We start from the raw sequence: 24,165 nt of genomic DNA, 5'->3' as shown, positions 1-24,165 counted from the left end.
GATTTTGTTAATGAACAGTGTATCAATAAATGCTTGCATGAAATTACACCACGTGATATCACTTTTATAAAATATAAAATAGCCATTACATTTATCTTCTAATCAGTCTATTCTAATAAATCTAAGGTAACTAATATGAAAATTATTTAATATGATAATGAATGTCATAACAATGGTAATAAACATATTGCCCAAGGCCTATAAAATCAGTTTGTGCTTTGATAATATTATGGCAAAACCCTAGCAACTGTACTATTTATATGAAAAATTAAATTATATCTATTTTAATTTAAATGAATGCAGAGCAATTTATCTCACCTCACAAACATAATTTACTCTGTAATGTCTGTTAATCCTGCTAAATTTTTCTGATATTCCAAAGGAATGGATAATAGCATATTCTCTAAAATGAACAGCTGTGCACTTTGGGGGGGGGAATTATTTACTTTAAAAAAAATCCTAAATTATTGTTGCTATTTTCCAATACTAGAACTAATACACTCTACTTATACTATAAACTACTTATACTATAAACTATGACTCAAGTTTATGGGTATGGGTGTTCTCTATATTGGTCAAATTCACAAACCCATGTCAAAATGAAATCATGAAGACCTGGGAGAACTCCAACAAGATTCAAAGTATTGGTCTGATGCTGTATATACATTGAGTGATACGAGACATATCAGTTACCTAGAACTGATCTAGAACTATGAGAGGATGTTCTGTTGCTGCAAACAAAGCCCCCACACTTATAATTTCTTTCATTATTAGAAACTCCCAAAGGTGTCCCATAGATAGGTGGTTTGCAATAATACGTCCAAAGGCTGCAAACTGATGTCATCTTCTAGATCCAGCTGTGCCATCTGAAGATTCATAGCAGCTATTCATCAAGCACTACTCATTCCTGCCTTTTTTTGTAGTGCTGGCAGACTGATTGGTGTGCATGCTCAGGCAAAAGTCAGCCAGATTAACTCAAACCACCTGTTTAACCTGAGTTATCCTAGATAATTTTGCCTGGTATAGATTAGAGGATGCTCACAGTAGCAACTCCTCTGTCAGAACTGTAGGGCAGTAACTGGTGGGTAGCCAAAGCAGCTAGGCATAGTAACATCTTCAGTTGGCACTACTGGATCTGGAAGAGGACAGTCTTACTGTAACAAAACAGTAGTTCTGTATCTATTTTATTTCATTTTCACATCTTGATTTGGAGGGCTGACCCATTCTCCTTATTTGGTCTGTCTGGTATCTCCCCTCTTTACTTTAGTTCAAGAATCATTTGTGAGGACCTGGGTTAAAGATCTTTATGGAATCCTGCAGGGCTAGAAGAATTCTACTCAAATGTACTTCTTGGTCATAAAGTATTTTCATTAAGGCTACTGATACATAGGTTCCTTCAGCTGCAGCTATGCTCTCTGCAGAAGTTATTGCCCTAATTTTTTGCTTACAACTTTTTAATCCAAGTCACCATCTCCACTGTTTATCTGGTGGTTGAGTTGTTCATAAGAGTGCTCCCTAACTTCTGGTGGTCAAAATGAGCCAGATTAGCCAAGACTTATTTTTTAAATATTTAAGATAACCCAATTGTTTTTGACTAGAATGCATTAGGGAGCATGTGAGAAGCTCACCAGCAGAGGGGACTTGGAATAAGTAGCCAGTCACAGATTGTAGGTAGCAGCCTGTTCAGCTGGCATAACTGCAGCTTGAAAGAGCCTGAACCAAAGCCTTTGGAGCTTTTCAAAGACTCAGGCATTTACAACTGTATACCACTTCTTCCTTCAAGTTATTTAGTTTGAAACAGTCTAGAATCACAAAATATAAAACTGAGGTAACTTTTCTGGGTTTGGAGGACTTAAGTCACACTATGTATGTCTTTACACTGAATAAAATTGTTTACAGTCATGGTTTATATTGACATAATTATATGACACAATCATATAGGCATCAAAGTATTTCTACTGGTAATAGTTTATATCAGTTGGGAAACAAACATATAAATGCTATATTTGAAGAAGCATTTCTATACCAGCACATTAAGGGTTTCCCATTTACTGCCTGTGCAGCAAGGCAGCAGGCTGATTATTGCAATTCAAGGTTGCTTCGCTCCTTGAAAACAGAGCTAGAGAGATGCTTATGATTGATAAGGAGGAGAAATGGCAGCGTGAACTTCAAATTTTACATTAAAATCTCTCTGTCACTCAACAAAAATCTAGATCAATAGTGGATGAAGAAAAATCTTTAAAGAATATTTTTGGGATTTTTTACTACAAAGAGTTTGACTAACTTAATTGTATTAGATTAATTCTTCCCTCCTAAACAGTGCAATCAATTAGGTTGGGAGGATAAGGAAACACCTACTCAGTCCTTGAGCTCCTTTAGCCTTGAGCTCCTCTTAGCCTTTAGTTATAACATACACTGTCTGGGGGACAAACATAACTTTTCTGAAACAAGCAACTTACTTAAGAAAGTTTTAATGTCAACTGTTATTTAAAATAATTTATTCTTGAATTTGAGACTTTGTACAGCTGCAACTCAGAATTAATTCTATAAAAGAGATAAAATTTATTTTTAAATGGGATTAGAAGAACAGGTCCTGGCACATTCTATCTTCAACTCGCAGAAAGCCAGAGTAATATAGTATAAGTACAGATCCTGTCAATAAAAAGAGATATATATCCATGAAAGGTACCTGTGGTCCTAAAGGAACCATTCCTCTTGGAGGAGTCATTCTCTGCATTGGCCCACCCATGTTTGGATGCCCTGGAAAGAAAATTATGCAACTTGAACAGCTATGCAATATACAAGCACCTTCTAAAACAACTTTAACAAATAATCCTTTAGTTTAACAAAGAGCTTACAAAGTTGCAGTAAGCTTTGAAACATAAAGACACAAGTTTGAGATCACAGTCCTTTTCAACATTCCAAATAATTATTTCATGCTTCACCTTGCTGCCGTGTTGGGTCCATCCCACTAGGCAATAATGGCTGACTTCCTGGGACACCTCCAAGTGCCTGCAGACATAGAAAGAGTATTAAAAGGAGATAATACACTATAATTTGTGTTAAACACATAATACAGGCATTTCGTTTTTAATTCTCAGATGTTTCTTCCGAATCAGGAGCAATCTGGAAGAGTTAACTCTCCTAAATGCCTAAGACCCTGATTATGGATTTGCACAAAAAAAAATCATGGGCTTTCATGGAATCATGTATAAATAATCTCCAAAATATACTCCTGACAAATTTTCTTTCTTTTTCCCCCAATTCTTCCTTTAATTTACCTTACCTATTTTTTTAACCTCAGAACATTACCTATTTCTTGGTTACTTGGTAATTTATCCTTATTTTAGTTGCCACTCTGCCTTACTCTTGAAGGACATCAACGCTAAAATAAGCTTATTATCAATCTATAGAAGAGTAGTACAAGAGTCACAAAACTTGATCCTAAATCTTGCCTTCAAGCATGAAGATCTATCATGTTGTTACCTCACCTCTGGTCCAAATCAGACATATTTTTTTTAAAATCCCCAGTTTTTTATTTGCCCTTTGAGTTTATAGTAACCTTTAGGTCTAAGGCTAATTTCTACAGTCTCTTACCTATAGTTTAGTCAACTAGAAAAATGTTCTTATAAATGGATCTTTGAAGCTGATCCATAAATTGCTATATAACATTTCAGAACAACACCACATTTTCAGTAAAAATGTGTCTGGATATCCTGGTTTCAGCTGGGATAGAGTTAATTGTCTTCCTAGTAGCTGGTATAGTGCTATGTTTTTGAGTTAGGTATGAGAAGAATGTTGATAACACTGATGTTTTCAGTTGTTGCTAAGTAATGTTTAGACTATAGTCAAGGATTTTTCAGCTTCTGATGCCCAGCCAGTGAGAAAGCTGGAGGGACACAAGAAGTTGGGACAGGACACAGCCAGGGCAGTGTGAGAGACTGAAAGAGTTAATGTCTCAAACGTTTTGGTGGGGCAAGTTCTGCTTAAAGACAAACCCTGCACAGCAAGGAACTAAGGTGCAAAACCCATCAGCTCAGACATCAGCAACAGGAGGGGGAGGGTGTGCTGGAGGGTGCACAGATCCCTGTTCTGATACAAAGATCAAACAATGGCCATGTCTACAGGGAAGGTGAAGTTACTCCACAAAGGACCCCCAAGCCCAAAGGCTCACAAACTGCTCATTAGCCTAATGAGTTCAGGTGCCCTTCCAGAAGGAGGGGCAAGGATGATAAAAGGACACAAACTGAAGCCCCAGGTGTGCGTGCCTACTGGAACTAGACCCTTAGGCTGACTGGACCCCTAGGCTGACTGAACCAACACTGGATCCAGGACCAGTGAAATCTTCCTCTTTTCCTTTTTCTCTCTCTGTCTTGCTCTCTCTTTCTCTTTCTTTTTTCATAATCCCTATACCTCGTCCCTTTACGACATAAAACCACTGACCAAATCTGAGACTAGGCGTGGATCCAGCCACCCCTGGGCCCTTGTCTGAGAAGGAGTCTAGAAGGCAAGGGGGTCTGCTCTGGACCTTGTGACTCGACGGGAGGGATCTCCTTTTTCCCTGAATTGATGTATATGGTTACCCTGGGTTACACAGTTCACAGAAGTAGTCTTATGCCAATTCCTGTTGTAAGAAACCCTGACACCTTCTCCCATGCCTCCCCAGTTCAGTTTGCTTCTGCCATGAATAAAATCTTTAACTGATCGGTTTGGTGTCGTTTCACCATAATTTAGCCCACGGGAATTTTGAATTAAACACACGGACTCCCTGGTCTGTCCAGTCTGGGTCATGACAGGTAGCTGACCCCAAGTGGCCAACGGGGTATTCCATACCATGTGACGTCCCATCTAGTATATAAACTGGGGGTAGTGGGGGTGGGGGCATCGCTGCTCGGGGACTAACTGGTGTCGATCGGCAGGTGGTGAACAATTGCACTGTGCATCATTTGTATATTCCAATCCTTTTATTATTACTGCTGTCACTTTATTAGTGTTATCATTATCATTATTAGTTTCTTCTTTTCTGTTCTATTAAACCGTTCTTATCTCAACCCACGAGTTTTACTTCTTTTCCCAATTTTCTCCCCCATCCCACTGGGTGGGGGGGGAGTGAGTGAGCGGCTGCATGGTGCTTAGTTGCTGGCTGGGGTGAAACCACGACACTGGAGTAAATATATCTGGTATTATGAAAGTAATCTACTCGGGCAATACAGTTATTGCTTACTGAGGGAACAGTTCATTTACTCTTGGCTTGGAAATACTGTTGTATTTTGGGACATATACAAAGGGGAACCATCTGCAAATATTCCAAGGTTTATTTCCACAAGAGGTAGGAAATTCAAAATTAAGATCTACATTGTTACCTCATTTTAACATCTACTCAAAAGGTATTCTATTGTAGTATTTGTGGAATATATATTAATCTGAGACTACATAATTTAAATCAGAGTTTTATATTTACTTCAGTGGCTCTAAGTCAGGACAATATGCAAGAACAACGCATGAAATACTCGGAGAAGTTCCAAATTCTAGTGAAGCAAGAAGTGTTCATTTCTGTCAGAGATGACAGGTGATAAATAAGGGCAAGGAGGGAGGAACTGCTGAAGCCTATTTGACTGAAGACTTAACTCATGTAGTAATTAGTGTGGATAGTTACATAAGAGACTGCAGTTCCTTTCCAATGTATCATATTACTTTTCAAGAAAACTGCACAGCACAATGCATTGCCAAGAGCAGATGCTCTTGTAGGACTAGATGACTGAGTACTAGAGGCACTTTAGGTGCATTAGTGTGATACTCAGTATATGCTAACTTCCTTTGCTAAAAAGCTTAAAACTATCATCTCAGATATCCTTACACAGCACTGCACTGTGCTATGTACACATGCCCTTTGTTACACTTCCTTGCATAAGTAATATAATCCCTACTGCAATGAATTAAGGGATAGAATTATATTACAGTGGGAACTTTAACTCTGATTTTTGCTGACTTTCATGTAATCAAAATGTCAACATTAAAGCTGCATTACAATAGTTTATTACTTTCACACACTGCCCATATATACTGTAACTTACAGTATGGCAGCATTGCCAAAAGCAATAATTCATGAATGCAGTACAATGTAAATGAATTGCAAGAGCTGTAATTCACTAAGATTATGTTACAGCTGTAATCTGAAAATAATTTAATGTATAGACAAAAATAGCTGAAAAATAGTTCTGAAACTAAAAATGCAGGTGTCCTGGTTTCAGCTGGGAAAGAGTTAATTGCCTTCCTAGTAGCTGGTACAGTGCTATGTTTTGAGTTCAGTATGAGAAGAATGTTGATAACACTGATGTTTTCAGTTGTCGCTGAGTAATGTTTGACTAAGTCAAGGATTTTTCAGCTTCTGATGCCCAGCCAGTGAGAAAGCTGGAGGGGCACAAGAAGTTGGGAGGGGACACAGCCAGGGCAGCTGACCCAAACTGGCCAATGGGATATTCCATACTATGTGACGTCACATTTAGTATATAAACTAGGGGGAGTGGGGCCGGGGGGATCACCGCTCGGGGACTAGCTGGGCGTCGATTGGTGGGTGGTGAGCAATTGCACTGTGCATCATTTGTATATTCCAATCCTTTTATCATTACTGCTGTCACTTTATTAGTGTTATCATTATTGGTTTCTTCTTTTTATATTCTATTAAACCGTTCTTATCTCAACCCATGAGTTTTACTTCTTTTCCTGATTTTCTCCCCCATCCCACTGGGTGTGGGGGGGAGGGGAGTGAGTGAGTGAGCGGGTGCGTGGTGCTTAGTTGCTGGCTGGGGTTAAACCACGACAGCAGGTTGGTAGCGCTTTTATAGCATTTACCACATCCAGTTTTTACCTGCCAGTATTTATACAATTCAGAAACGTAGAAAGAGAAATAAAAAAAGTGAAAGCCAAACGCTTGCGTATCTTTGGCTAGCATTATTGAAAAGTGCAAAAAGAAGGAAGATATCTGATACTTAGCTACAGTATATCTATAACAAATATTGAACTAAAGCCCTAATATTGCATTCTTATAATGTCCATTGATGATCACTTCAGGAATGTTAAGTCACCTATTTGCCTTGTGAGAAAGTAGCTATGCTATAGATAACTTAACCTGCTCTCAAACATCAAGAGGAACATTTGAAGAAGTCTTGCAACCTGATGTGTCAAGTTCACTAAAATTTAAACTTCAACTTTTTGTCAATGTTGTGCCAGTGCTCAAGATCATTTTGTTGACATTGTGCCATATAGACATAAACAATAGCCAGAACTGAGGTTGGAGCAAAAGAGTCTCCTCATCAAGGTGTGACCACAAGAAAAGCAGTCCTGGAAGTCTAAGCTGCACAAAAAAACCCTCTTCCAGCTCTCCTATTAACCTTTCCCAATCTTTTAATTGACTCAGTTTCACTTTCAGAGCTCAGCTGATAATTTCCATCTGCTTATTTCTAACTTTTTATTTGCTAACTGCTGTGTTCTCCTCATCTATCTACACTAAGGAGAACAAAAATATAAAAATTTGTAAAAATGCAAAAGTTATCTGCTTCTAGAACCATCTTTTCACAGATAGGCCAATAAAGGTCTCTGCTGACAAACAGCAGCTCATTACTCATTCTGTAAGAGGCATAGTGTACTTTATGATATCTTTACCTCACCAATAATTTCCATAACTGCAAAATAAAAATACTTTACACATCTAACAAGGAATAGAAGGGAGTGATGCATTTTATGCATAATTTATTCAAAAAAATCTCGGTGCTAACTGCTTCATGTGGTTAGGAAAGTTTACAGAATATAATAACCATGGAGACATTCTGCTGCCTTCTCAGAGAAGACAGCACCGATTGGCTAAGGTTAATGAAGCACTGCACAAGACAACTATATACTCCCTTTGTAGACAGGCTTAATACACAATAAATTTTGAGGTGTAGACACTAAGCATCGGAAAGTGAGCTGAGAGTGGTGTGTCTTATCACACACCATATCAAAATAACCATTTAATGGTAAGACAAAATGGGGTAGAGACAAACTAAGTGAGTTTTGTATGTCAGAGAAATTGTTAGCCAACAAGAGAACATTCCCTGTTCTCAGTACTGTACCATGCCCCTGGAACACAAATGTGCATCAGTGATAAATTCTTACCTGATTTGGTATTCTTAAAGGTGGCCTTGGACCTCCAGGGTATCGAGGGGACATGAAAGGCTATGGAAAAAAAAAGTAGTGCTGAATAATTCAAGTTAGCTTGTAAATACTGTGTTGAGTCATTGGGCATATGGCTTGTTTCATGCTCAAACCTCAGGAATCCAGCTTACATGCTTCCACAGAGCATCCAGTACATTATTCTGCAATATTTAGCTATAACTAAATAAATTAACAGATTCTTAGTGTATCTATCTACTAAGATACATTATTTTAAATATAAAATTTTTCTACAGCTATGCGAACGCAGAGATAAACAACTTAATGGACTTAATCAACTATGAAGAATAAGAAACCATTTAGATCATATAATCACACATCCAATTTTTTGACTGGATAAGGGGGAATAAAAAGAAAAATGTTCTGGGAAGACTCAAGAGGTAAATAACAGTAAAATAGTTAGCAAATACTTTCACTTCTATACTGGTTTCAGCTGGGATAGAGTTAATTGTCTTCCTAGTAGCTGGTGCAGTGCTATGTTTTGAGTTCAGTATGAGAAGAATGTTGATAACACTGATGTTTTCAGTTGGTGCTAGGTAATGTTTAGTCTAAAGTCAAGGATTTTTCAGCTTCTCATGCCCAGCCAGTGAGAAAGCTGGAGGGGCACAAGAAGTTGGCACAGGGCACAGCCAGGGCACCTGACCCAAAGTGGCCAACGGGGTATTCCATACCATGTGACGTCCCATCTAGTATAGGATGGTTTCGTTATTGCTGAGCAGTGCTTACACAGAGTCACGGCCTTTTCTGCTCCTCATACCGCCCCACCAGCGAGTAGGCTGGGGATGCACAAGAAGTTGGGAGGGGACACAGCTGGGACAGCTGACCCCAACTGAATACTGTGGTGGGGCAAGTTGTGTATAATGACGTACTCTGCATAACAACGAATCACAGGTGAAAAGAAGCCAATCAGCACAGTACATCAGCAACAGGACAGGGAGGGCCTGCCAGAGGGTACGGCAGCTCCGTGCTCTGATATGGTGAGCAGGGCAACTCACCATGTATGGCTAAAGATCAAACAATGGTCACGCCTGCAGGGAAGGAGAAGCTACTCCCCAAATGACCCCCAAGCCCACCAATCCATTTCCTGAAGGTTCTGGAAGCACAAACCGTGCATGCACCTAATTAGCCTAATGAGTTCGAGTGCTTGCCTGAAGGAGGGGCAAGGATGATAAAAGGACACAAACTGAAGCCCCAGGTGTGCGTGCCTACTGGAACTAGACCCTTAGGCTGACTGGACCCCTAGGCTGACTGAACCAACACTGGATCCAGGACCAGTGAAATCTTCCTCTTTTCCTTTTTCTCTCTCTGTCTTGCTCTCTCTTTCTTTTTTCATAATCCCTACACCTCATCCCTTTACGACATAAAACCACTGACCAAATCTGAGACTAGGCGTGGATCCAGCCACCCCTGGGCCCTTGTCTGAGAAGGAGTCTAGAAAGCAAGGGGGTCCACTCTGAGCCTCGTGACTCATCGGGAGGGATCTCCTTCTTCCCAGAATTGATGTATATGGTTACCCTGGATTACATGGTTTACTGAGCTAATTTCATGCCAATTCCTGTTGAGAGAAACCACGCCACCTACTGTTAACGCCTTCCAAGTTCAGTTTGCTTCTGCCATGAATAAAATCTTTAACTGATCGTTTGGTGTTGTTTCACCTTAATTTAGCCCGAGGGAATTCTGAATTCACCACGACTGGTCTGTCCAGCCTGGGTCATGACACAAGGTCCCTCTGGATGGCATTCCATCCCTCAGGCATGTCAACTGCACCGTATCAAAGGCCTTACAGAAGTCCAGGTAGATGACATCCTTAGCTCTTCCCTTATCCAACACAGTCACTCCATTGTAGAAGGCCACTAGACTAGTGAGGCATGATTTGCCCTTCGGGAAGCCATGTTGGCTGTCTCTCATCACCTCCCCGTCTTCCATATGCTTTGACATGTCTTCCATGATCTTACCAGGTACAGAGGTAAGGATGAATGGTCAGTTGTTCCCAGGGTCCTCCTTTTTACCCTTTTTAAAAAAATGGGTGTGATGTTTCCATCTTTCCAGTTACTGGAGACTTTGCCTGACTGCCATGACTTTTCAGATATCATGGAGAGTGGCTTGGAAACTATATCAGCCAATTTACTCAGGACCCTGGGATGTATCTTGTTGGGTTCCATGGACTTGTGTATGTTCAGGTTCCTCAGGTGGTCTCGAACCTGATCTTCTCCTATGATGGGAGGGACTTCATTCCCCCAGTCCCTGCACTGAGGTTCAGGGGCTTGAGAGATGTGGGAAGAGAGATTGCCAGTGAAAATGGAAGCAAAAAAATTGTTGAGTACCTCAGCCTTCTCCATGTCTATTGTCACCAGATCCCCTGTCTCATTTATTGGGGGGGTCTTACAAATTTTTTTGTCTTCCTTTTCTGACCAATGTACCTGTAGAAACCCTTCTTATGATTCTTCACATCCCTTGCCAAATTCAGCTCCAGCTGTGCCTTAGCTTTCCTGAGCCCACCCCTACACATCTGGGCAGCGTCCCTATATTCTTCCCAGGATGCATGTCCCTGGTTCCACTGCCTGTGCATTTCCTTCTTACACTTTAGTTTGACCAGGATGTCCTTACTCAGCCATGCTGGTCTCCTGCCTTCCTTACCTGATTTCTTACATGTGGGAATCAAGAGCTCTTGTGCTCCAAGAAAAATGTCCTTAAAGAGCTGCCAGCTCTGTTCTGCTCCTTTATCCCTGAGGGCAGTTTACCAGGGGTTTCCACCCACTAATTCCTTAAACAACTGAAAGTTCACTTTCCTAAGTTTTAGGGTCCTGACTATACTTCTCACCCAGCCTATATCCCTCAAGACTATTAATTCCACCAGGGCATGCTACAGCCAGTCTTGTCCTCTACAGTAAGTTCCTCTGCATTAGTAAGCAACAGGTCCAGTAACGCTTCTCCTCTGGTTGGGCTGTCTATCACCTGGATTAGGAAGTTATCCTCTATGTTCTCCAAGAGTCTCCTGGACTGCTTGCAGCTTGCTGTACTGCTTTTCCAGCAGATGCCAGGGTGATTGAAGTCCCCCAGCAGGATCAGGGCCTGCAGGCATGATGCTTCCTGTAGTTGAAGTTAAAATTCTTCATCAACAGGCTCCCCTTGATCGGGCAGCCTGTAGTAAACAGCAACTACAAGGTTTCTTTTGTTGGCTTAGTCACTAATTTTCACCCATAAGCTCTCAACCTGTGCACTGCTGGTTTTCAAGGACAGCTTTGTGCAATCAATCCATTTTTTTATGCAGAGGGCAACCCTCACTCCCCCACCTCTACTTCCTTGCCTGTCCCTCCTGAACAGTTTATAGCCATCTATTGCAGTGCTCCAGTCATGTGATTCATCCCACCAAGTTTCAGTGATAGCAATCGGATCATAGCTTTCCAGCTGCACAGCGGCTTCTAGCTCCTCCCGCTTGTTACCCATGCTGCATGCACTGGTATAGAGACACTTCAGTGGTACCATTGACTGTCTCACCATTTTGGTGGAACCTTTTTGGAGGGTTGGGGGGCATTCCTTGCTAATCCGCTAGGTGTGTTTATCCACCCTGTTGCTTGTGAGTACACAAGTGTCAAAGCTTTGGACACCATCTCCCAAGTTCATTAGTTTAAAATGTGATTCACTAAGTCAGCCAATCTACCAGCAAAGATTCTCCTTCCTCTTCTAGATAGGTGGATCCCATGTCTCCCCAATAACCTGTATTCATTGAAGGACATCCCATGATTGTAGAAACCAAAGCCCTGGAGATGATACCAGCCACAAAGCCAGGTGTTGATCTGCATGATGCATCGACTTCTGCCCACACCCCTATCCCTTACTGGCAAGATAGAGGACAAGATCACTTGGGCTTCTGTCCCCTTCACTTGTGCCCCCAGGGCTCTGAAGTCCTGCTTGATCTTGCCCAGGTTATGCTTTACCATGTCATTGGTGTCCACATGGAAAAGTAGGGGATAGTAGTCTGTGCTTTTTACCACTTGTGGCAGTCTCTCTGTGACATCCTGGATCTTGGCTCCTGGCAAGCAGCAAAATCTTCCCTTGACTGTATATCAGGCCTGCAGATGGATGTCTCGGTTCATCTCAGCAGAGAGTCACCCACTACTAGCACTCGCCACTTCCTTTTGCAGCTTTTAGTGTGTGCAACTGGTGCAGTTTCTCCCTGTGTGTCTTGCTCGTTGGCTTCATCCACTGCTAAGATTTTGCACCTGTTGCTGGTTGGTACATATGAGGAAATGGGATGAAGTGATATCCTTTTCCCATGGGTCACCAGAGACCATGGTGCCTCCTTCTCCAAGGTGCTGTCTGTTTGCTGTTGATGCTCTTTGTCTGGTAGTCCTTGGAGATCAGTGCCACAGGGCCCTAATATTTCATCTTGCAATGCCTCAAATAGTATTCTATTTCTTGTTCCCCATCCCTAATACAGCATAACCTGCTGACTTCCTCTTGCAGCTCCTCCACCCACTGCCTCAGTGAATCCACCAGAGCACACCTTGCTCAGGTGGAGCTTCCACCCTCCTCCACCCAGGAGTGTGGGGTACAGACTTTACAGCCCTCCACCTGGACAGCAGCTTCCCTGATAGGTATCTCTGTCTGGGTGGCTGCCTCCACTCATCCCAGGCTAGCCTGGCTAGGTAGATGGTTCCCAGCTGCTGCAGAGCACAGACCTCACCTAATCTCTGCCACCATGCTTCCAATGATTTCAAAGCACTGCTTAATATACCTTTTTAATTCCCTGGAGGCCTCAAGCTGCTGGGCAGGCATGTACAGCTAGCAGCTAGCTATCTGGGGAGACCATCGGTGCTGCAGGTGAGCAGAGCAGGCAGCAGCCCGACAACTGGTAGAGTGCGCCGCCCTTCTGCGCAAACTGCTGCACTGCTCCCTGTTTGCAGAAGCGAACTACCACGCTATGCCCTAGTCGCTGACGCTCTCTAGCGGTTTGAACTAACCGCGGAGACCGCCAGAACCGCCTAACTGTCTTCCATCCCTCTAGCGAGACGTGTCACCTGCCGGCCGGTCCCTCCACACATAGAGCCCAAGGGTGCCGGGTGCCCAGAAACCCCCTCAGACTCCTCCGGGGGACCTCACAAGCCTCTCACTCTTCTCAGCACTCGGCAACAACTGCTGCCGCTGTTCTATTAGAACCTTGTGTAAAACTTTGTGTGCAGTTATTATATGCATCCTCTAATATCCAGACCTGAAGGTAAATAATTGCTACATTCTTATTTCACTCCTACTGAACTCCTACTATTTCAGTATCAGATAGGGCTGCAAAAACAGAGATGAAGACTAGGTCATGTTGATCTCTGTGGACAGGTGTATTGGTTTTGTGTGGCAAGGTTTGGGTAGCAGGGGGGGTTACAGGGGTGGTTTCTGTAAGAAGCTGCTGGAAGCTTCCCCTGTGTTCGAGAGAGAGCAAGCCCATACCAGACAGCTCTAAGACAGACCTGCCACCAGCCAAGGCCGAGCCAATCAGTGATAGTGGTAACGCCTCTGTGATAACATTTTTGAGAAGGAAAAAGAAGTTGGGACAGAGAGAAACAGCTGCCGGAGTGAGGAGTGAGAACATGTAAGAGAAACAAGCCTGCGGACACCAAGGTCAGTGAAGAAGGAGGGGGAGGAGATGCTCCAGGCGCTGGAGCGAAGATTCCCCTGCAGCCCGTGGTGAAGACCCTGGTGAGGCAGGCTATCCCCCTGCAGTCCAGGGAGGTCCACGGTGGAGTAGATATCCACCTGCAGCCTGTGGAGGACCCCACGCCGGAGCAGGTGGGTTCCCGAAGGAGGCTGTGACCCCGTGGGAACCCCGCGCTGGAGCAGGTTCCTGGCAGGACCTGCGGACCCGTGGAGAGAGGAGCCCACGGAGCAGGTTTTCTGCCAGGACTTGTGACCCCGTGGGGGACCCATGCTGGAGCAGTGTGCTCCTGAAGGACTGCACACCGTGGAATGGACCCATGCTGGAGCAGTTAATGAAGAACTGCAGCCCGTGGGAAGGGCTCACGTTGGAGAGGTTCGTGGAGGACTGTCTCCCGTGGGTGGGACCCCACGCTGGAGCAGGGGAAGAGTGTGATGAGCCCTCGCCCTGAGGAGGTGAAGCAGCAGAAAATAACATGTGATGACCGTAAACCCCATCCCTGTCCCCCTGTGCCGCTGGGGGGGGGGCTTGGTGGAGAAATCCGGGAGTGAAGTTGTGCCCAGGAAGAAGGGAGGGGTGGTGGGAAGGTGTTCTGAGATTTTGTTTTATTTCTCATTACCTTACTCTGGTTGATTTGTAATAAATTGAGTTAATTTTCCCAAACTGAGTCTGTTTTGCCCATGACGGTAATTAGTGAATGATCTCTCCTGTCCTTATCTCGACCCACAAGTTTTTTGTTATATTTTTCTCTCCCCTGTTCAGCTGAGGATGGGGGAGTGATAGAATGGCTTTGGTGGGCACCTGGCATTCAGCCAGGGTCAACCCATCACAACAGGCATACCAAGACATTTACAAATTACTAACTCTGATGCTTAAAAATGGTGCAGAAAATGTCCTGAACTATTTTATTAACATAGTAGCTAAGTGCTTTCCTCACATTGTAACTCCATATACAGCACAGATCATCAATGAAATGAACGTGGTTGTAATGAGTGCAGATAGCAAGGTTTTGGTAGCAGGGGGGCTGCAGGGGTGGCCTCTGTGGGAAGAGGTCAGGGGCTGCCCTGTGCCAGACATGGCCAGTTGTAGCTGGCTCTGCAACAGTCCCACTTCAGGCCACAGCTGAGCTCTTCAGTGGAGTTGGTGGTGCCTCTGTGAAAACATATTTAAGAAAGGGCAAAAATGCTGGACAGAGAGAGAAGTAGGGAAAAAAAGTATGAGAAACAGCAGAGGGGACACCAAGGTCAGAGAAGGAGGAGGAGGAGGTGCTCCATGGCACTGGAGCAGATATTCCCTGCAGCCCATGAAAGAGCCCACGCTGGAACAGATTTTTCCTGTGACCTGGAAGCAAGATTATTTTAGACAAGAATTTCAGACATGTATATAGTCATCCTTATGGAATCTAAGAGTTTTATCATTTCTATTGCCAAAGCAATTCATAATCTTTAAAAAGGATTTTCTTTTATGACATTCCTTTTTGTTTGTGGAAAAACAAGAAAAAAGAGAAATGAAATTACTTGTATCACCCAGGAGAAATGTATATAACTTAGGAATGAACTGCACACATGGTTTTAAGATTCAGTCTAGCATTCTGATTACCAACCATTAGCTTTCTCTGAGGCTTCTTATCTAAGAAAGGAACTTTCAGATGTGCTGACTCTTCAGAAATCCCAGTCATTGAACTGCATTTGACCCACCATTGCAGCCAGATACAAAGTCAACTCTAAAATTTGTTTAGGTTCTCCTATTTGGGATTTAAGAGCTTCATATCACAAAACTGTTCTCTTTTCCAGTAGTCCCAGACATTGAGTTTTGCAGCAAATGAAGCAGAAGCAGATTCAGTTACTGTTTAACACCAATTTATTTCCAGAGTATAACCTATCCTATGTACTGAAGGAAGACAAGGTCCTGTGGATAAAAAAATATGTAGCTCTGAAATTAAAAATTATATTAAAATACATACTTTACTGGGTCTGGCTGGGATGGAGTTAACTTCCTTCATAGCAGCTGGTATGTTGCTGTGCTTTGCATTTGTGGCTAAAACAGCATTGATAACGTTTTGGCTAGTGCTGAACATTGCTTGCACAGCATCAAGGCTCTCTGTTTCTCACTTTGCCCCCTCAGTGAGTAGGCTGGGGGTTGTAGTGGTCTTGACCAGAAGACCATTTTACATCAAGGAGTTAGGGATGCACATAAGTTAACCTGAGCAGGCCCAGGCCTGTGCTGCACTATGCTGGCCCTAATATCATTGTTGTTCTACAGTTATTTTTCACAACCAGTATTTGTTTTACTTGTCATTATCCTTGTACTATTATTATTCATAATGACTAGCTTATATATAAGAAACTTTCTATTAGCTGAACTGCTTACTAATATAATCTGTAACTTATAATATATTTAAGAAAGGTAAATTGCATGTGGATCAAGGGGTGGAATGTAGTGATACTGACCGGGAGACCACTGTACATCGAGGACTTAGTGATCCACATAACAGTTAACCTGGGTAGGCCTAGGCCTGTGCTGTGCTGCACAAATCCTTTGGCTGCAGGATAAACTCAACCGGCTCAGTGTAACAGAAGAGCTTTCAGGCAGCTCCGCTTGCTGCGATTACGCCATCTGCCTGGCCTTGCCTTTATCTAACAGTGCAGCAAGAATTTCTCATGAGACCATCCTTTCTGTTTGCCAGCAGAAATGATGAATAGAGTTGTTTCCTTGTAAGAAAAGCCTATAATAGCTTGAATGACCTAAATGTGTGAGTCTCCTCTATGGACAGGGTCTGCACAGCATGCTGCATGTGGGTCAGAGTCCTGTTCGATGCTACACCACTTGGAGTTCCCAGCATCTAAAGGGACATAAGATTATCTATGCTTTTCTCTTCTTATAGTGTTAACTCTAATAAATAGCATTTTAAATGTTACCTTACAGAGTCTGAGTGCCTTTCTTGCTGGGATCATCACGGACCAGCACGTCCTGGTGCAAAACAGTGGTATGTAAGAAGCTGGGAGGGAACACAACCTGGACAGCTGACCCAGATTGACCAAAGAGATATTCCATACCATATGATGTCATGCTCAGTAATAAATGGTCAGGGAAAGGAGGAGGAAGTGAGGATGTTTGTGATTATAGCATTTGTCTTCTAAGTAACCATTATGCATGCTGAGGCCCTGCTTTCCAGGAAGTGGCTAAATATCTGCCTGCCGATGGGAAGTAGTAAATTAATTCCTCTTTTTCCTTTGCTGGCACGTGCAGGTTTTGCTTTCCTTATTAAACTGTCATTATCCCAATCCATGAGTCTTCTCCCTTTGATTTTCTCCCCATCCTGCAGAAGAGGATCTAGAGTGGCTGGCTGGGAGTTTGGTTGTTGGCTGGGGTCAACCCACCACAGTCAATTTGTCACTCAACGTGAGACCCAAGATAACAACAGTTTTGATTTAAGCACACTATAGCTGTGTACTGGGTCTGGCTGCAATGGAGTTAATTTTCTTCATAGCAGCCTGTAGGGTATTGGATTTGTGACTAAAACAGCGTTGACAGCACACCAGTGTTTTAGCTGTTGATGAACGGTGTTTGCACAGCATATGATGTTGTGCTCAGCAATAAAAGCTCAGGCAAAAGAGGAGGAAGCAGAGATGTTTGTGGTTATGGCATTTGTTATCCCAAGTAACTTAACGTGTGCTGAGGCTCTGATTTCCTGGCCATGGCTAAACATCTGATTGCCAATGGGAAACAGTGAATGAATTCCTTTTTTTCCTTTCCTTAAACGCACAGCTTTTACTTTCCCTAATAAACTGTCATTATCTCAACCATGAGTCATCTTGTCTTCCTTCTATTTTTTCCCTGTCCCACAGGAGAGGGGACTGAGTGAGAGGCTGTGTGGTTGTTTGGCTGTTGGCCATGGTCAACTCACTACATTTAGCAAAGCTTCCAGTGTTTGACTATAGGAGCGATTACTGTGTCATACTAGTGTACTGGATTCTCTTTCTTTTATAAAAAATAAAGGACAGAATTAACAGCAGTGGGCAGCAGTTCCAGCGAAACTGGAACTCGTGTAAGATTTCTTGGTTCCTAGCACAGTCCCTACCTAATTTCCACCTTCCTCTGAATTGTCTGACGAGAAGCAACTGCTGTAGCAAGAGGATCCATTTTGCTTGTGTCCTAGTTAGTAGTTTGCACCACACACTGAAATCAAGTTCCAGTGCAAAACTAAGAGCCAGTACTGATGAAAAATGAAATTAATTTAATTCACCTAGCAATTCAGAGTTAGCCAAGTAGAGCTAGAAGATAGTGCTTGTTGACAGCTGTAACTTAGACCAATCCAAACTTTTTCATGAATGCAACAAAAAGCAGCTTTATCATTCCAGGATGATCTTCCAAATTAATTGTAGTTTGCAAAACATTGAACTGTTACAATGTTTTTGTAATTGAAAGTCTTAGTAAACTAAATATAGTCTTAGTGAACCATTCTACCACTATTTCTATAATCTTCCCACTCTTTAAAACCCAGAATTTTTCACTTTCATAATCTAGGAGACAATTGCAGGTCCAAGTGTAAATTCTCATCCCTCAGTGAAAGAAGACTGGTAATTTATAGGAAAGGGACTGGAGTTCCTCAGTATACAGGCTAAGACAGGTGAACATATTTTATGTGGTTTGGTTTACTCTTGTGATCAGTCAGGATCAGTGGAGTTGCGGAACAGTATATGGAAACTGATGTACTAAAGATGTACTAGAAAGACAGCATCTATTAAGAAATTAGGATGTTTTGCCTATGAGTTTGTCTTTATTTGTCTTTTCACCTACTTTTTACGAAACAAATGATGCCTCTCAATTTTCAAGGTCTACATTACAGGGCTGATGTCTGCCAATATATTTTCTTGTCCTCAGATAAATTGATATCGGTAAGATTCAGCTCTGAAGGCATTACAACCAGATATTAACTGCTTCTTGACAATAGACACTCATCCCAACACCACAACACATTATCATGGACTATCTGTACATATTTGCTTTATACACACCTTACAGTTTCCGTACATTGATATGTAACTGACTTAATTTTGGCTTAAATTACTTTTGGCAGGATTGCTCCCAAACATATTAATATATTTAGTATCTAACTTACATTGGATTTGCTAACTAAAATGTTAATTCTTTATATATTGTTAAACATTTAACTACAGAGAAACATAATAGTCTCTTGAAAAATGTTTGTTTTGTTAACTAGGCCATTCAACTGAAGAAAGTAGGATTCTTGCAACTAAAACTATAAAGGACTCATTTCAGGTCTTGCATGTTACAGAGATACATGATGACAAGAACTTGGGAATTTTAAGAATAGGTGAACGGTAATCTCTGGAGCAGTCCAAACTAATTGGACTGCATAGATCAGTTCTTGAAACCTGCCTTGCAAAAGATTCATCAGACATATTCTTTAGTTCATTATAGCTCTAATTAATGTTACAAAATGTTAGTGAAAATAGATTTTTCTCAGTTTATTTTCACTCCCAGGCCTTGGAAAAAGAGCAAGCTCTCTGTGGGGCTTCAAATAAGACTGAATTCAGATACTGACAAACAAGAATCTTTTTCTTCTGAGATATGAAGCCAGTACGGAGGCTTTTTGGGGAACAGAATGGAAGCTTTAGTGGAACAGTGTCCTGGTTTCAGCTGGGATAGAGTTAACTGTCTTCCTAGTAGCTGGTACAGTGCTATGTTTTGAGTTCAGTATGCAAAGAATGTTGATAACACTGATGTTGTAAGTTGTTGCTCAGTATTGTTTAGACTATAGTCAAGGATTTTTCAGCTTCTCATGCCCAGCCAGGGCACAAGAAGTTGGCACAGGACACAACCAGGGCACCTGACCCAAAGTGGCCAATGGGGTATTCCATAACATGAGACGTCCCATCTAGTATAGGAACTGGGGGTGGGGGCGGGAAATCGCCGCTCGGGAACTAGCTGGGTGTCAGTTGGCGGGTGGTGAGCTATTGCCCCGCGCATCATTTGTACATTCCAATCCTTTTATTACTACTGTTGTCATTTTATTAGTGTTATCATTATCATTATTAGTTTCTTCTTTTCTGTTCTATTAAACCGTTCTTATCTCAACCCAGGAGGTTTACTTCTTTTCCCAATTTTCTCCCCATCCCACTGGATGGGGGGGAGTGAGTGAGCGGCTGCATGGTGCTTAGTTGCTGGCTGGGGTTAAACCACGACAGTCCATTTTGGCGCCCAACGTGGGGAACGAAGGGTTGAGATAATGACAAACCTGACCAAAGCTTGTTAAAACAAAGTTGTTCTAAGCGTTCATTATGTTGATTTATGTGTTCTTAGAGTTGTTGCTCTGGCCTTTAAAGCTCTGTTATGTATCACCTCGCTTGCTGTATGTAGTTCCTCTTCTACTGCTTATCATCCGTGGGAGGTGGATTAAGGTTTTCGCTTTGATGTATGGTATAACACTGGTTTATGGTATGATAGAGTCATCGGCTGTGGGATTAATCCGGTATTTGCACTTAGCATTGTCACCTTTATACTGCGGGAGCCATATGTGGGAAACTATTAATAATTACACAATTTACCTTTCCTCCTTGGAAAGCAAGTCTATGGATGGGGTACCTTTCTTCCCCTCTCCTTTCTCCTTCAGTCCAGTTACAATGGTGTTTGACAACTTTGAAAAATTTCAATACTCCTGGGGTGTTGGGACTAGCATGGTCCTAGCCCTACTGCTAGGAATTAGCATGCTTCTGAATGTGGTTCAGCTCTCGTTTAAGGTTAAACAGCTATTTAAGAAGATCACCCAGAGATGTGCCCCAAGGCTGGATAATTATGAATGGCAGGGTGTGTGGGGTAGTATGGGCAAGTACCTAGAAAAGTGGGCACCTCCAATGTTTTGGAAATTCACCCCTGAACAAGTGCAGGATCCAGAAGAACTAGTAAAATATTTGGAAAAGGTATGCTGTCACCTGGCAGCTCCAGAGAGATACAAATCACTGCAAAGTGCTGGGGCCTGGCCCATGCCTATCGAGCCCTGTTCGACACCACTCAGTACCCTCAAGGGGAAGAGAAAGTCTCTAGACCTAACAACAAAACAATGAGCACTGCGGCCACCCAAACCTTAGCAACGGGTGCTGCACCCCTCCAGGTCCAGCAAGGAGTATTGTAGGCACGCAGATTTTCACGACAGGCACTGCGGTCCCTCCAGCCCCACTGACAAGCACTGATGCTACCCAAACCTCGGCGACAGACACTGCGGTTATCCAAAACCCGGCGAGCGATACTGCAACTGAACCAGCAGACCAACCTGCACCAGTATGAGTTGCCCCCGTACAGAAAAAGAAATATACAAAAAAATCAGTTCACTTAACAAAGGATGAAGGTGAACTAGGGTCATCACAGGAACAGGAGGAAGAGGCAGAACCAGAGGTAATAACCCGGTCCCTATCCTTGAGTGAGCTGCGGGATATGCGAAAAGATTTTGGCCGCCGTATAGGTGAGCATATTATCACCTGGCTCCTCCGATGCTGGGACAATGGGGCTAATAGCTTGGAATCGGAAGGTAGGGAAGCCAAGCAGCTGGGATCACTTGCCAGGGAAGGTGGCATTGACAAGGCAATTGGAAGAGGGACACAAGCCATCAGCCTCTGGAGGCGACTACTGTCAAGAGTGAAGGAAAGGTACCCCTCTAAGGAAGATGTTACTTGTCAATCAAGCAAGTGGACCACCATGGAAAAAGGTATCCAATATCTGAGAGAATTAGCTGTGCTAGAGATGATTCATCATGACCCGGACAACCCACAATTACCCAAAGAACCAGACGAAGTCCAATGCACATGACCCATGTGGCGGAAGTTTGTACGGAGCGCACCATCGTCCTATGCCAATGCATTGGCAATAATGTCCTGGAAGGATGAAGAGGCACCAACAGTGGAGGAAGTGGCTCGCCAACTCTGTCAATATGAAGAAAATCTCTCCTCCTCCCTACAAGCTTGTATTTTCGGCTGCGGAGAAACTGTCTCAGGATGTCCAACAAATCAAAGAGTATATGTCCTACTCCCCACTTGTAAGGACCAATGTCTCAGCTATTAGGAGTGAGCGGTCTTCTGCCCAAGAGAGAGAATATAGAAGGTACGCACCGCGAGATGCCCTGTGGTTTTACCTATGTGATCAGGGAGAGGACATGAGGAAATGGGACGGAAAACCTACCTCCGTCCTAAATGAATGGGTACGTGAACTGTGAGGAAAAACCACCACAAAAGGGGACTCTCCCAGGAAAAATGCCGCTACAGTTTCCAAACAGAGTAGAAGGGCTGATTTTATTTCCGATCCTCTTGAAGGGACTTCTGAGCCAATTTTACAAGAAGTGAATACCGAATACTCTAACCAGAATTAGAGGGGCCCTGCCTCCAGTCAGGTGGAGGAAAGGGATAACCGGGTCTATTGGACTGTGTGGATTCGATGGCCTGGCATATCAGACCCACAGGAGTATAAGGCTCTAGTAGACACCGGTGCACAGTGGACTCTAATGCCATCAAGTTATAAAGGGGCAGAACCCATTTGTATTTCTGGTGTGACAGGGGGATCTCAAGACTTAACTGTATTGGAAGCTGAAGTAAGCCTAACTGGAAATGAATGGCAGAAACACCCCATTGTGACTGGTCCAGAGGCTCCGTGTATCCTTGGCATAGACTATCTCAGGAGGGGGTATTTCAAGGACCCGAAGGGGTATCGATGGGCTTTCGGTATAGCTGCCTTGGAGACGGAGGGCGCTGGACAGCTGTCTACCCCGCCTGGTCTCTCTCAAGACCCTTCGATTGTGGGGTTGCTGAAGGTTGAAGAACAGCAAGTGCCAACTGCTACCACGACGGTGCATCGGCGGCAATATCGCACCAACCGAGACTCTCTGATTCCCATCCACAAATTGATTCGCCAACTGGAGATCCAAGGAGCGATCAGCAAAACTCACTCACCCTTTAATAGTCCCATATGGCCAGTGCAGAAGTCTAATGGGGAATGGAGATTAACAGTTGACTATCGCGGCCTGAATGAAGTTACCCCACCACTGAGTGCTGCCGTTCCAGATATGCTAGAACTTCAATACGAGCTAGAGTCAAAGGCAGCCAAGTGGTATGCCACCATTGACATTGCTAATGCGTTTTTCTGAATCCCTCTGGCAGCAGAGTGTCGTCCACAATTTGCCTTTACTTGGAGGGGTGTCCAGTACACTTGGAATCGATTGCCCCAGGGGTGGAAACACAGCCCAACCATTTGCCATGGACTAATCCAGACTGCACTGGAAAAAGGTGAAGCTCCGGAGCACCTGCAATACATTGATGACATCATCGTATGGGGCAACACGGCAGAAGAAGTCTTTGAGAAAGGGAAGAAAATCATCCAAATCCTTCTGAAAGCCGGTTTTGCCATAAAAGAAAGTAAGGTCAAGGGTCCTGTACAGGAGATCCAGTTTTTGGGAATAAAATGGCAAGATGGACGTCATCAGATCCCAATGGACGTGATTAACAAAATAGCAGCTATGTCTCCCCCAACTACCTAAAAGGACACACAGGCCTTCTTAGGTGTCATGGGGTTTTGGAGAATGCATATTCCAAATTACAGTTTGATTGTAAGCCCTCTCTATCAAGTGACCCGGAAGAAGAATGATTTTAAATGGGGCCCTGCGCAACAACAAGCCTTTGAACAAATTAAACGGGAGATTGTTCATGCAGTAGCCCTTGGACCAGTCTGGACAGGACAAGATGTTAAAAATGTGCTCTACACTGTGGCTGGGGAGAATGGCCCTACCTGGAGCCTTTGGCAGAAAGCACCTGGGGAAACCCGAGGCCGACCCCTGGGGTTTTGGAGTCGAGGATATCGAGTGTGGGACAGGATTTGTCTGGTCTCAGTAAAACCCCCAGCAATGCTAAATTGATAGAAGGAGGTGTGCTGGAACTTGTCAGCCATAAGCCCTGGGAAAGATAAGAACTTTGATTAGAAGAGACAAAGACTGCTCACTCTATGTTTGTACAAGGATTGTGAGCTGGTGAGACTGGAAAACAATCACCCTGTAGAAGAGGAACTATTGTTCTTGCTCAAGATAGATTGCTGTAGATAGAAGAAGTAAATGTTTAGAAAAATGCCTTTAGCATTAGCCAATCTGTGAATGCTTAATGTATCTGTAAATGCTTAACGTAGAATTTGGACCAATCAGCTTAGAACACGCTAGCTTGAACTAGTATAAATGTATGTGAAGAATCATAATAAAATCAACATTTTGCTTGCATCAAGCTGTGTCCCGTCTCTCAATCGCGCCAAATTGG

General features: G+C 43.2%; 2 protein-coding genes across 6 annotated transcripts in view; one reads left to right on the top strand and one right to left on the bottom strand.

The window, feature by feature from the left end:
- Positions 1-24,165, bottom strand: part of LOC126035472 (single-stranded DNA-binding protein 2-like) — a 211,099-nt gene that overhangs the window by 34,890 nt on the left and 152,044 nt on the right. For all 5 annotated transcript variants that reach the window (XM_049794099.1, XM_049794100.1, XM_049794101.1 and 2 more), the window contains 3 exons: positions 8,155-8,214; positions 2,946-3,012; positions 2,690-2,760 (listed from right to left, as the gene is read on the bottom strand). In XM_049794099.1, the coding sequence (XP_049650056.1) occupies positions 2,690-2,760; positions 2,946-3,012; positions 8,155-8,214 (198 nt within the window). The remainder of the gene's footprint in view (positions 1-2,689; positions 2,761-2,945; positions 3,013-8,154; positions 8,215-24,165) is intronic.
- Positions 1-24,165, top strand: part of LOC126035501 (uncharacterized) — a 185,532-nt gene that overhangs the window by 58,982 nt on the left and 102,385 nt on the right. The window lies entirely within an intron of this gene.

Source organism: Accipiter gentilis, chromosome W (assembly GCF_929443795.1).
Source record: "Accipiter gentilis chromosome W, bAccGen1.1, whole genome shotgun sequence".
Taxonomy (NCBI): Eukaryota; Metazoa; Chordata; class Aves; order Accipitriformes; family Accipitridae; genus Astur; species Astur gentilis.
This window is presented reverse-complemented; position numbering and strand designations above follow the sequence as displayed.